Source organism: Bos mutus, chromosome 24 (genome assembly GCF_027580195.1).
Source record: "Bos mutus isolate GX-2022 chromosome 24, NWIPB_WYAK_1.1, whole genome shotgun sequence".
In the NCBI taxonomy this organism is placed as follows: domain Eukaryota; kingdom Metazoa; phylum Chordata; class Mammalia; order Artiodactyla; family Bovidae; genus Bos; species Bos mutus.
This window is the reverse complement of record NC_091640.1, coordinates 52,971,343-52,986,233: the sequence shown is the minus strand read 5'-3', so window position 1 is coordinate 52,986,233 and position 14,891 is coordinate 52,971,343. Positions and strand designations below refer to the sequence as shown.

General features: G+C 38.2%; 1 protein-coding gene across 1 annotated transcript in view; it reads right to left on the bottom strand.

Moving 5' to 3' along the window:
* Positions 1-14,891, bottom strand: part of DCC (DCC netrin 1 receptor) — an 877,980-nt gene that overhangs the window by 142,866 nt on the left and 720,223 nt on the right. Inside the window, exons 19-20 of the mRNA XM_070361809.1 lie at positions 12,773-12,880; positions 3,452-3,646 (exon numbers count right to left, since the gene is read on the bottom strand). Coding sequence (XP_070217910.1) covers positions 3,452-3,646; positions 12,773-12,880 — 303 coding nt within the window. The remainder of the gene's footprint in view (positions 1-3,451; positions 3,647-12,772; positions 12,881-14,891) is intronic.

Sequence of the window (14,891 nt, the reverse complement as noted above, 5' to 3'; positions counted from 1 at the left end):
TGGCTTCAAATCTCTTATGATGAGTAATTTATTTACCTTAGACTATCTGTCATGTGACATACATATAAGGGTCTTGCCTATGCAATATTAATTGTTGATAAAGATAGGCAACATCAATGTCTGAATCATTTAAAACATACTTAAGACATCCAAAACTTAGTTTACTGTAAGACCATGGGCTTCCTTCTTGGCTCAGATGATAAAGAATCTGCCTGCAATGCGGGAGACCTGGGTTCGATCCCTGGGTTGGGAAGATTCCCTGGAGGAGGACATGGCAACCCAGTGCAGTATTCTTGCCTGGTGAATCCGCATGGACAGAGGAGTCTGGTGGGCTATAGTCCATGGGGTTGCAAAGAATGGGACACGACTGAGCGACTAAGCACAGCACCAGACAGCATAAAAGTCTAATTGTCTATTAATTGAATACAATATACTTGGGGTAGATAATCTTAAATATTCATATCACGATATTAGAAATAACCCTTATGGACTATTGTGACATATAACGTATCTTGAATTTGTTCTTACTCTTAAACATCTCATGGATGAGTTCAGGGCACTTAGAGTAAATAGTACCAAATGGGATATGAAGTTCATTAAATAATCCACAGGATGGTGATCAATATGAGTCTATAAATCCTGAGATAACTCATCTCTCTGCTGCTTAAAACATTTGGATGTCTTAAGTTATCTTAAGCCCTCTGTGAGATCCCTAGTTGGCATACATTGTAAGCATGAAATTAGCTTGGCACTTGTCTATAGATAAAGATGAATCATTTGTGAAACATTATCTAGTTACATTTAATGCTCGCACAAAATGAATGACCAGTTTCCTTTCAATTGCTCATTTGGAGTGAAATCTGATTTAGACATGAAGTCCTAAAAACTTGGATAGGCGAAGACTGGCTCATTTTCCTCTTGCCTTCCTTCCAACTTCTACTCTGTCGTGAAAGAGCTGTCATGTAGGCTTAGGCTGAATGCTTATTTGCATGTTCTTGGCAAACTTTCAGATTAGCTGCTACCAAATCTAGCTTTTGAACAGCTCAATCACCAGCATCCAAATGTCTACTGTTTATTAGAGTATTTTTCCTAGGAGAACTGAGAAATGGGCTATCTAGTTATTCTAAGTCTCTTCTTTAGATTGTCCAAGGAAATGGGTAAAAATGTCAACTCAGATACATCTTTCTAATTTGTCAGTTGTTTGCCATCATGTTTTGTTAAGGTTTCCGACAGATATATGGGCATAAGGTGGTAAGGGATTTAAAAACCAAGTATCCTTTCTAAAAGGCTTCCCTGGTGGCTCAGATGGTAAGGAATCTGTCTGCCAAGCAGTAGACATGAGTTCGATCCCTGGGTTAAAAAGATCCCCTGGAGAAGGAAATGGCAACCCACTCCAGTATTCCTGCCTGGGAAATTCCATGGACAGAGGAGCCTAGTGGGCTGCAGTTCATGGAGTGGCAAAGAGTTGGACATGACTTAGCGACAATAACACATATAATGCCTTAAATGTACATGTTTATATATCAACTATGGAACATCTGAATTATTTTCAATTGCTAAATAATAGAGGCTCTTGAAATCATTCATCCTCCAAAAAAAAAAAAAAAAAAAAAAAATAATGCTGTGCTCTAAAACAGAAAGAACTTATATGAAGGTCATTATGAAGTAGTCACTATAATCTCAGGCCTTTTATTTTTCTGTATAAACATACAACTATCCTTAGATTGAGCAGTGATTTTTATACTTGTAAGCATGTAGAGTTTTCTTCTAGTAATCATGATGCAAGACATTTTTTTCATGTTGCTACTCTGTGTCCTTAAAAAAAATTAATTTTGTTTGAGATTTTCTGTCTTGCCATATCAAAATTTCTTTTAATAAGAACACTAGTTCCTGAAAGGAAATACTTAAACTTGGTAGTAGATAGTATGCATGCAGTTCATGTAATAAAATGCTTTTTAATTTTTATCCCTTAGATACAATGGTTAAAGTGTTTTATTATATTGTGAATAGAGCCCATATATATGAAACCAATACAAAATTCCAAAAGGAGTATAATGGAAAAAAAGTCAAGTTAAATATGTCTGCTTTGTGTTGATGACAGAAAATGTAATAATATAATAGATATTTCTTTGGCATGCTGGCTTTCAGCATAAAAAGGTAACTTTTAATTAATTATCTTTTATCGTATTTGTTTGTTTCCAATTTTTTTCAATTATTTAAGAAATAACTGACATGCATCCTAAGTCACTTCAGTTGTATCCAACTCTTTGCGATGCTATGCACTGTAGCTCGCCAGACTCCTCTGTACATAGGAATCTCCAGACAAGGATACTGGAGAGGGTTGCCATGCCCTCTTCCAGGGGATCTTCCCAACCCAGGGATCGAACCTGCATCTCTTGCATTGGCAGGCAGATTCTTTATCACCAGCACCATCTGGGAAACTCCACATCACTGTATAAGATACACAGCAAGATGATTTATTTACACACATTGTGAAATGATTATCATAATAGCTTTAGTTAATAACCATTATCTTGTATGAATACAATAAAAAGGAAAAAAATTTTTTCACGATAACTATTGGAATCTACTCTCTTAACAACTTTCCTGTATATCAGACGGCAGTGTTAACTATAGTTATCATGTGTTTATTACCTCCCTAGTACCTACATCTCTTATAACTGAAAGTTTGTACCTTTTAATTACTTTCCTCCAAATCCTTCCCTCATCACCTCCTACCTTTGATAACCACCAATCTGATCTCTTTTCCTGAATTTGGTGTTTATCTGTTTGTTTAGGTCCCATATATTAGTGAAACCATACAGCATTTGGCTTTCTCTCTGATTTCTTTAACTTATGAAGAAGTTAACACCTTCAAGGTCCATCCATACTGTCACAGATGGTAGGATTTCCATGCTTTTTTGTGTGGCTGAGTAATATTCCATTATATGTATATTCTGTTATATCCATCAATGGACATTATGCTGGTTCCGTGTCTTGGCTGTTGTGCATAGTACTTCTATGAACATCAGGATGCAGGTATCTTAGAGAGTTAATGTTATTGTCTTCTTTGAATATATTCCCAGAAGTGGAATTGCTAGATCATATGGTATTTCTACTTGTAATTTTTTGAGGCACCTCCATACTGTTTTCCGCAGCAGCTGCACCAATTTACACACCCAGACGGTGCACTAGGCTCTCTCTCCTGCACAGTCAAGGCAGCGTTTGTTGTCTCTTGTCTTTTGGATGACACTCATCCTAACAGGCTTGAGGTGATATCGCATTTTGGTTTTAATTTGCATTTTAACTTCTTTTGAATGTCCACTGTAGTTATGGTGCCAACAGAGATGGTTTAAGTCAATTCCCTAAACAGACTTCAAAATTAGTTTATAACCACTCCATAGGAGGGGAAAAAAAGAAAGAAAAGGAAATGACAGGAAATGATTCCAACCTTTCAGAGTCCTGAAGAGGATGGGATCTGAGAGAGGCCCCACTCCTTTGGCATTTCGTGCTTGGATTCGAAAGTAATACACAGTGTCCAGGTTGAGATCCATGATTTGATGAGTAAGCCGATCACCACTGATTGTTTCCATAATCCAGTCATCAATTGGAATGTTCTTGTCCAAGGTGTAAAACAAGATGTAAGCTGCAAAAATAAATGAACACAACTTTGTCTAGTGTACTGACTACATGCGTTACTTGTTTCCAAACATCCATGTTTCCCCAATACAATTTTCAAGGATTATTACATATCCACAAGTATAAAGTGCAGTATCCAGTTTGGCAAGTAATGATTTTTTTTTTTTTTGGTATTACAAAGATTAGAAAAAGAATTACTTTAGTGTACAGAATCTAAAAAATGGAATAAGCTGTTATAAAACTATCTGCCATATTTAAAAATGTGAGGTTTTTGCTGTCTGTAAATCCTGATTATTGGTTTGCTCTAATATACAAACATGAGGAAAAACTTAAAAGACAGATAACAAGTCTGTCATTTTCACTGTATCCAATAATGAAAATAAGTAATGTTTATTTTGGCTAGTGTTTAAATAATAAAAATACGTTGAAAAGTATAAAATGCCCAATATTTTTAAAGTGTCATAAAAATAAATGATCATATTTGATTACTGTAATAACTCGGTGAGGTTGGCAGGGATACTGTTGCTCTCTTTTCATAGATGATAAAGCTGAGCAGAACCCAAGCTAACTGATAAAAGGGCTAGGATAAATCCTCTATTGCCATACTAAAAATCCAACACTCTTTCCCCTAGCCCATCCCACCTAAGCAAAAATAAACAAACAGAAAGAAGAAGTATTTTTGGATTACTGTAGGTTATCTAGTTAATATTTCAAACATTAATAAATTCATCATTTGATAGTATCATTCATCCTCTGTGTTAGGGGATATGTTACTTGAATAACAGTAGCGTTCTCAATGGTGGTAATCTAATATGCACCCAAACAGATCTAGTTATTCCTGTAAACTATTTATACTCTAACATTTTATTTGGCTAATGTTTAAGGTAGCTTTTATTTTAAAGCACTAATTCATCACTTTATATTACCATATATATCAGACAATACTGCAATATAAACTATAAAACAACTCATCACAGGTGCCTTTGCTACATGAATGTGGTCAGCCGCTATCTCTATTAAAATTCTGCAATGGTATCTGCATTAGATAGGCCATCAACTTTATCTCTAGGTCTGAGCTTATGGATTGAATACATTTCTTCTTAAGTAACACTTTTAAAACCAATTGTCTCCGTAGCAGAGGAAGCTCAGCTTGGTGCTCTGTGATGACCTAGAGAGGTGGGATGGGGGTGGTTGGAGGGAGGCTCAAGAGGGAGAGGATATATGTATGCATATAACTGATCCACTCTGTTGTACACCAGAAACTAACAGGACAATGTAAAGCAGTTATACTATGATAAAAAAGAAAGCTCTAAAAAAAAAAAATAAACAGTTATCCTCCTTTGATTCCCCTAGTCCTTCCTTTTCAGTCCCACTTGTCCCATTTTGACCGGGGACCTTCATACAGTTCCTTCAGAGGTCATGTCAGAAGTTTCTCTAACTCAGATTCACTTCCCTGCCAAAACAAGCATGCACACTTCTTACATCTCAGCACAACCCTTACTCAGGAAGACTGATTTCGATGCTGTGCTCATTCCTACTTCCCTCTCATTCTTCACACCACTTCACCTTCCCTTTCTTTCTTCATCCAATTTCTACCCATCCATCAAGGTCCAGTTTAAGCTACATCTAACATATGAAACCTTCCTCTATAGTGAGCTCTCCTTTCTGTAAACTCTGTAATCCATTCCAATACATAGAAGAATACTTATATGATTTTGTATCATTTTCACTTAATCCTATAGTGATTTACAGAATTACATCTCGGTTTAGGGGATGTGTTCTAGACAGTGAACTGGATACTTCTTCCTTGTGATTCTTTAGGATTAAGCAATGCCACAAACTACCTCTTCTGGAAGTCCATTTCTCTTAAATTCTTGTCAATGCTGATAGCTTGCATCTATTTTAATTTGGCTTCCACTTTTTCTGAGTTTGTTGTTTCTCAAATCTGCCTCATCATAAGTATTACCTGGGGACTAGGTATAAGTTACAAACCACAGAGTTCAAGAAAGGGTATTTCGGTTTAAAATTTTTTTAATTTAAAATTAAAATTAAAACTAACAATGTTGTGTTAGTTTCTGCTGTGTAACAACATAAATCAGTTATATGTAAACATATATCCCTTCACTCCTGAGCCTCCCTCCCACCCCTCCAGGTCATCACAGCACACCGAGCTGAGCTCCCTGTGTGTTATATATACATCAGGTTCCCACTGGCTATTTTACACGTGGTAGCACATTATGTCAATGCTGTTCTCTTAATTTGTCCCACTGAGCCTCTCCCTGGCTAAGGGCATTTTGATTTGAGAGATTGTAGACAAGTCTTTGATCAACCCCAATTATGCCTGCCTCCTGGTAGTTATACCTTTGTGCAGTCCTTTCTCTCTGAGTTTAGACGGGACCTAAGGCTTGCTTTTAACCAACAGAATAAAGCAAATGTCATGGACTGCTGCTTCCATGATGATGTTACATAAGTTGTAACTTCTGTCTTGCTAGCAGACTCCCTTGTTGGCTTTGATGAAACAGGTTGCCAGATGGAGAAGACCACGTGTCAAGGAACTGAGGCTGGAACTGATCAACAGCCAGTGAGCAACTGAGTCCTGCCAACAACTACATATGCTTAGATGCAAGTGTTTCCCCAGGTAAGCCTCAAGTGAGACATCAGCAGAAGCCAACACCTTGATTACCACTTTGTAAGAGACCTTAAAGCAGATTACCCGGCTAAATTGTGATTGGATTCCGATTGACAGAAACAGTGAGATCGCAAGTGCACGTGCTTTTAAGCTGCTGAATTTGTGGTGATGCTGTTACACAGCGGTGACGAGTATAATAGGTTTCTGGTAACCCCAGGAACCTGCACCCCATCTGACTTCTGTCTTCCAGTATAGTCAGGAATCACTGCTTTAGTTGATCATGTTAATTCAGTAATTTTTGTAATATATTTGTTGAGATGTTGATGCTACAAATATGAATGTCCAAGATGTGGAAAGCTCAGGGGAAGATAAAGGACTTACAAAAAAAAAAAGTCTGTAAAATTTATAAAGGTTATATGACTCCTCCCTCTGGATGGTATTAAAATTGGAAGACTGCAGTTCAAAAGGGATTGTAAAATACCATTGGATAAAGGAGTTGTTTCTGACTCATAGGTGTCCATTCACTGAGAACTCAGCCCCTGTGGTCAACATCAATAAAATCTCCTACTACTCTTTAAGCCAGAGGAGTCTCCATTTTTGTGCCCAAAGAAACCACATCTATTGAAAAGAAGGGCCTGGCACTAGTCATACTTTGCCAGCTCTTATTAAGTGCATATCTTATCTCTTCAAGAGAATAAAAACATTCCTTTAGTTCAGGAGCCATGTCTTATATTACTTCTTATTCTTCAAAAAAACTAATAGTCTCTGGATAATAGGTATTGAAACTCACTTATTAAATAAATCCCCTTAGCCTGTAAGTATTTAAGTTTTAAATTCATGACATTTAATGAAATTGTTCAAGTTTTCATGGGCTCTTGTAAGACCATGACAAACTTCAAAGTTTGGATGGCTGTGCTCCCATCCCATGTTGGCTACAATTATTCCTGATTTTCTCCATCTAGCAAATGAGAATACAATGCTTGCCTTCACTGTAAGTTTTTCTATGTGAAGAGTATTAACTGAAGCATTTTAAAATGACAGTTCCGGGACTTCCCTGGACTTCCTTCCCAGTCCAGTGGTTAAGGCATCACGCTCCCACTGCAGGGGGTGTGGGTTAGATCCCTGGTTGGGGAACTAAGATCCCACATACCACACGGTGTGGCCAAAATAATAATAATAATAAATAAAATGTTTTAAAAAATGACAGTTCTGGCATCACACAAGTAAAGCTAAAAGTGCCACATCAAGTTCTGACCCCAATTTGTGTTTAAGCAATTTTCTTAAACTTATTAAAATAAAAAGAACCATCATTGGTTATAAATTTGAAAACTGAGATGGAGAACATAAACAGACCACATGACTCAGAACTCTAAAATCTGGCCTTAGAGAAACCATAGAATTCCATTTGGTGAATGGGTTTAATGTGCTTTGAGGCTATTGAGTCCCCACTGAAGTCTCACCTGGAGAGTCCACATAACCACACAAGTTGGGGTGCATTTACAGGTCTGCCGCTGCCTTTCTGTATCTATATGTTCATTCCTCTGTATCTAATTTTATGTTTTTTCCGCTTTATTTTTATCTCTTATCCACCACACTGACTGAGAGAGTATTATATTCTACCATAGGTTGCAAAACCTTTTGGGTTTATTAATTTACCTGGGCATTCTCGCATGGGAATACCATTTGTCTAAATACATATAAAACATAGCATCATGCATCTTTCATTTTGACTCTACTTATACAAATAGCTGGGCTTCCCAGATGGTGCTAGTGGTTAAAAAAAAAAAGCCTGCCAGTGCAGGAGACATAAGAGACATGGGTTCGATCCCTGGTTCGGGAAGATCCCCTGGAGGAGGGCATGGCAACCCACTCCAGTATTCTTGCCTAGAGAATCCCACAGACAGAGGAGCCTGGCGGGCTACAGTGCTTAGGGCACAAAGAGCTGGACACGACTGAAGTGACTTAGCTCACCTGCATGTATACGAATAGATATTTTTCATTCCAGAAGCAGAGTGTCAGAAAGTATTCACCTCCACCTCTCATCTCTCTTCTGTCCTTTTCCATACTTCCACTCATGGCTGATTCCTTTCCAAGGATCAGGGAGGCTGATAAGAACCGGGAAGACCATACAGAACTGGCCCCTCCCAGCAAGGAGCTGAGCCCAAACGGGGCTTCTCATCTTTAAAGAACTGATTCTAATAAATACATGCACATAGAGGTAGATATATTAAAAATGAGGACCAATTTCCTATTTTTTTGTGGTCAAAAATTATGGGTTATGGATTCAGGGAGGCCTGACCTCAAGTAATACTGCTAATATTAACTAGCTTTGTTGCAACCTTGAGCAACTTGCTTCATCCAAGTTATGTCTTAATTAACTTATCAGAAAACAAGTTGCTGTGAGATAATGCGCTTTAAAAACTTAAAATATAGGGGTATTTTTATTAAATTATCTTTACATAGTAACTATTTAGTAAATGCTAAAGCTTTTATTTATTTATATTAAGAAGGCTTAAGAAATACCTTGTTTGGAAGCTGGCACTACAGAGTCAAGTTAAACAATATATTGAATATCAATTTGATGACTGTTCCACTCAACAGATGTTTAGTAATTACCTATTGAGTGTCAAAGATATTGTTACTGGGGAGAAAGAATTGAACAAAATCTGAACCCTGTTCTCCTAGAGTTTTCAGCCTTGTACTATAAGCATTTAGATTTTCTCGCATGATAATATGGAAAGGGGATGGACAGGAAAAGTCAAGATGAGACTAAGTTGCCACCTTCTGCAGTTGGGTGAATGGTGGAAGCTTCTGAAAAGATGCAAGTAAGAGTATTAGACACGTGTGATTCCAGTGTGAGTGTCCAGCTCGGTTCACAATCTCAATGAGCTAACAACCTATTCCAGAATATAACAGTGCATCACTTGGCTGTTTGTGGTGGGTGTTAGACTAAAAAGAGAAGAACGGCAGAAAGAGGGGCTGGGGAGTAGAACGAGTTTCCAGTAAGACAGAGAAGTGCAAATGTACAGTATGAGATAGGATGTGTATATACAGAACGCCTTGGATGGAGACACAGATTTCAGAGGCATTAATTGCAAGTTCACTGAAGTCCTGGCTATAGTGTGGATAACTTTTTTCAGAGAAAATAACAAAAGGAATGAAAAGATCTGCGTTCTGGGAAATAGCACTTCTGGAACAAGTGGGAGAAAAGGACTGAGAAATTACAGCCTGGAATTGGGAAGAAAAGTGGTTAGGCAGTTTTACAAAAGTCAAGCGAGAAGAGAATTTCAAGGAAAGAACTGGGACTAGAGTATCAAATCACACAGAAAAAGAGGGTGTAACCTTAGTCATTAGACGGCATTGATAAGGAAACAATTTCTGAAGCTCTCTTCTATCCATATTGGTGTTTGATCTTAATGTTGGATGCTGCATTTATGTAGATCAATGTTTCACAAATGTAATTATATATTAAAATCACACGGGGAGTTTTAAAAACCTTCCATGCTCAATCCCTCCTCAGACAAATTAAGTCATAAATCCGTTGACTGTCACTGATTTGGGCCAGTACTAGTAAGAAGAACAAAGCTACACTAATGTAGTAGCTAAGAGTAGGAACCTGAGTTTTATATCCTAGCTCTGCTATTTCTTGGTTATTTGACTTTAGGAGAATTATTTACCCCAGAAGGCCCTTGACTCTTTATTTCAAAACAGAAAAATAGGGAACATATGACTACTTATAATACAAAAGTGCTGAAGAGAATGACAAGCTTATACTAAATGTTTAATTCATTTTGAACCATTTTCTTCTGAAAATATCAGTCTAAATTCCCAAGCTGCCAGCTTATGATCAAGGAACTGAGGCACTGGAATAATCTGGATCTCCCTTTTCAACATTTTTTGTTTCATCTTTTTGAAATATAAATCTATGTATACTTATATACACACATCTATATGGCTCAGTGGTAAAGAAGCTGCCTGCAATGCAGGAGACACAGGAGACACAGATTTGATCCCTGGGTGGGAAGATCCCCGGGAGGAGGAAATGACAACCCACTCCGCTATCCTTGCTGAAAAGCCCCATGGATCGAGGAGCCTGTCAGGCTGCCATCCGTGGGGTCACTGAGTCAGACAGAACTGACTCATGCGTGTGCACACCCACACACCCACACATGTACGTTCATCATTATCTACACTTATAAATTGATGGTCTGGGTTCTGAGCAGAGTACATTAATGAACACCTGCTCTAGAATGAATTGCAACTGGCAAGAATAATCACTGAATTATTTCAGTGCTGACAGGGTATCAGGGACTGTTCTCAGTCCTTTATGATAACAATTCTATAAAAGGAGTCCTAAAGTGAGACTCAGGCAGATGAAATAACTTGCTCAGGCATCTCCATCAGAAGGCTGGGTTCTTAACCATCCTGTTCTGCTGTGGGCATAGAGGGATTTGGGAAAACAAAGAAATATGGAAGCAGGACAGGAGTATATTCCTCCACACAGGTAGACGTGTGCCCCGACACACTGGAAGAGAACTCACGTCTTCCTTTGGACTTTCACAAGAAACTGAGTGCAGAAGATCTGGGCCCTCAGTCTAAAGAGCTGGTGCTTTAAATGTCTTATCATACTATTTTTTGGAATTGATTTGAATGAAAGTATCAAAACATGCATGGAACGGAAGTTGTTTTAAGTGTTATTTAAAGTTGTTTTAAAGGTTCTTAGTGTTTGCTGCCTGTTGAATAGAGTCAAAATAGCTTAGACTGATAATTATAAACTGACTTTAACAAATAAACTATTCTTTAGAGGGGAAAATTAGTTCTTTTCATACTTAAACTATGCAATTGTGAAAGAATAGATTTTTAGTAATGAGAATTACTGAACATACACTTCTAAATAAAATATGTGGACACAGTTTCTTATACATGCACTGTGACATTAGCACACAAAATCTTATCGCTCAGATTAATTTACATTTCTTAATATGGGGCCGCTTCCATTTTTTGTTCCAACTGAAAAGCAAAATTAAGCTTTTTTTTTTCAGAGTTGAAAACACATTCTATTTTTTGCATAGACCATTTGGTGAGATTTATTTAAATAGAGTGAAGAACTGGGTAATATATGACTTATTTTATCCTTTACCCCAAAGTATATTTTTTTCTATTAGAACTTATTTTTATTCAGACAATTCCTATTCTGGACTGTTTTCTTCTTAAAATTACTATCTGTTGATTTACCATATGCTTATAAACAACTGTTAATAACATAATGGAAGTCATCATGTAAACAAATCAGAATCTCCAAAAGTACTGAGATAGAACCAATGAAGAGAGTGGAGAAACCTAACACTGAGTGGAGAAAAACAAAAAATTAGAATGAGCCAGCCTCAGTTTTAGAAGGTCTGGCAGAGTGACAACTGAGTATATCATATGCTGGGGAGATTTTATGTCCCTCTTTTTTTTCTCCCCCCATATTTGTCAGCTCAAATGAAAATTCTGTTTGCTATTGTAGGAAGAGCAATGTCTTGGAGAAAACAAGTCTTCAGCTTAAATTTAAAACACATTTGGAATTTTCACATTACCTTTTCATTTTGTAAAATTCAAAAAGTAACTCACATCAAGTAAGTGTGCCATCTGAACTGTCATTCCCATGCTTATCTCTGTATCAGAGAACGGCTGAATTGCTTTGTTAATTTACAAGATCCGCTTTTGGTATGCAAAAATGAAGAAACAGGAGTGACTCTTACATGTGCCTAACCCAATGGTTCAAGTTAGACTATAATGTGCGCATTTTTCGTTATACAATATTTTTCATAATAATTATATGCTATGGAGACATCTATTAAAAGCCTAAAGTGATCATTTACATGCAAAATCTCTGATAGAACTCCATTATATTTTTCATACTAAATTAACATTACAGGCTTCTAATGGATGCTTTAATTAGGCATCGATGTTATCCGTAATATTTGGCAAAATAAAATCTGTCACCGTGAAATATTCATTAAGTTCAATTTCCATCCATCAATATCAAGTGTTTTCTGAACCTTATGATTTAAGTAAGAAGCTAAGAGCTAAGTGAGAAACTAAAAACCCTCAGACAAGCCTCCTTCCTATGTTTCCTAGGAAAATACATGGTCATTAAGAGTCTTTTGTATTTTATAATTGCCCAACAACTGGCTTATTTTTAGTCATTTAGGCTCAAAGGAGTTCTGTTAGGAGGTTATCTTAATGCTGCCCAGAATGAAACACAGAAGGTCTATACTAATTGGAATACACATCTTTCAGCAAGCAACACAAAGGAAATGTGCTGGGGTGTGTATTTGTAGGCTCCATTAGAAGAATTCCAAGGTCAGCAGCGGTTAAGAGGAGACAATCAGAGAGGGTCAAGAGTCAACTGAGATGCTGGGACAGAAACCTAATACATAAGAGGTTTGAGCGGCGTGCTGGAGGTAAGCCACGGCAGGCCATGCGGAGCAGCACAGGAAATAAAGCTGAGATGCCTACCAGTAATCTTCCCATTAGCTTCCAAGGGAGGCTGCCAGCTCACGATGACAGTGCGAGGCTTCCCTTCTCGAGTAATGACTGTCAAATCCTTAGGAGCAGAGGTCGGGGCTGTGAGATGAAACAGAAACATGGTCTTGTCATTGGATGTGAAAGAAAACAGACATTTATGGGGCTTCTAATCATGATGCTGACACGCAGGATCTATCATGCCATACATCATGCTTATTTTACCATGGATGATTTAAGTATCTAAATTAACCAAAGACACAGAAATTAATATTTTTCCAAGAAGTTAACTGCCTTTCAAAGGTGAGCATATAGAGAGGAAAACGGAATATGTATGACTCTAGAGAAAAGTATAATTGGCATTTTCAAATGAGCGATTCACTAAAATTCAAGAACCATTATAAAAGTTAGCAACATCAATGGCTACATGTCTCTGAGAAACAAAAATTCTGTTACAATTGCAGGATTTGTAAATGAAAGTTCACCTAATACTATTTTTCCTTAAAAAATGAATTTAAATGCAGGTCACAACATCTTGCTTAGGTAACATCTAGTTATTTTCCAACAAGAAGGAAAAGAAATATTTGAAAATAGAGGAGACAAGGAATCTATGAGGGTCTTAGTATCAACCTGCATGTGTGTGCTCAGTCACTTAATCATGTCTGACTCTTGGTGACCCCATGGACTATAGCCCACCAGGCTCCTTTGTCCATGGGATTTCCCAGGCAAGAATACCAGAGAGGGTTGCCATTCCCTTTTTCAGGAGATCTTCCTTTCCCAGGGATCGAACCTGCCTCTCTTGCATCTCCTGCCTTGGCAGAAGGATCAAACTGGTAGGAAGTAAAGATGTCAAGAAACCCTGTCTTGCTTAGAGCTACTCTTCCCAATGTTGTTTGAGGGGAGCAGAAATCACCACCCCAAATATTTTGCCTCTTTGGCATAAGAATTATCTTAAGTTGATTATTTTTTTAAAAAAAAAACAGACAGAGGAAAAGTTCTGAAAACCAAGTAAAGTTACCCTGTCATAAAAGAGAAATTTATAAGGTATCCCCTTTTATGTGCCATGGGCTTCCCGGTGCTCAGACGATAAAGAATCTGTCTGCAATGTGAGACCCAGGTTCGATCGCTGGGGGGAAAGATCCCCTGGAGAAGAGCATGGCAACCCACTGTAGTATTCTTGCCTGGAGAATTCCATTGACAGAGGAGCCCGGGGCTACAGTCCATGGGGTCGCAAAGAGTTGGACATGACTGAGCGACTACCATTTTATTTCCCTCTTTGTACCAGCAAGCGGAGGATGACAAGGAGACAGAGACTTCAATGTACATGATGACCATGCCCTCGATTATTGCGATTTGTCTGAAAAATTCCTGTTACTGGCTCCCTAACCCCCAGCATCTTTGTCTTTAGCTGGAGATGGTATTGAAGATGGTGGCCATTTGAGGGGATTACTGTTTTCCTGGATATCTTCCATGTACACAAATCTATACTTATTATCAGACATCTGTTTTCTTCCTGTTCCTCTGTCTCTTATTACAGGGACTCTCAGCCAAAAGCCTGGAAGGATAAAAAGACTTTTCTTCCCCTGTGTGTTGCTCATCAGAAGTTTAAATATACTTCAAAGGCAACAGCAAACTGGCCAACCTCATCCAGTATCTTTCAGACTCCCTTTGACCTGCTTTCTCCCTGGTTACGCCTTGAAATGCAGTTCCTTTTCCTTCCAGGTAACTCGCAGTGCCCCAGTCTACTGTCCATCGTCTTTTCCAGTTACCCTAGATGTGACGTAGGCAGCTGAGGAATGTATCTAACTTCCACACTGGGGTTCAGAACAATTTCCTGAATCTCTGCACAGGAGTGCTTCTGTATTACATTCATCTGCTGCTGCTGCTGCTAAGTCGCTTCAGTCGTGTCCGACTCTGTGCGACCCCATAGACAGCAGCCCACTAGGCTCCTCTGTCCCTGGGATTCTCCAGGCAAGAACACTGGAGTGGGTTGCCATTTCCTTCTCCAATGCATGAAAGTGAAAAGTGAAAGGGAAGTCGCTCAGTCGTGCCCGACTCTTAGTGACCCCATGGACTGCAGCCTACCAGGCCCCTCCGTCCATGGGATTTTCCA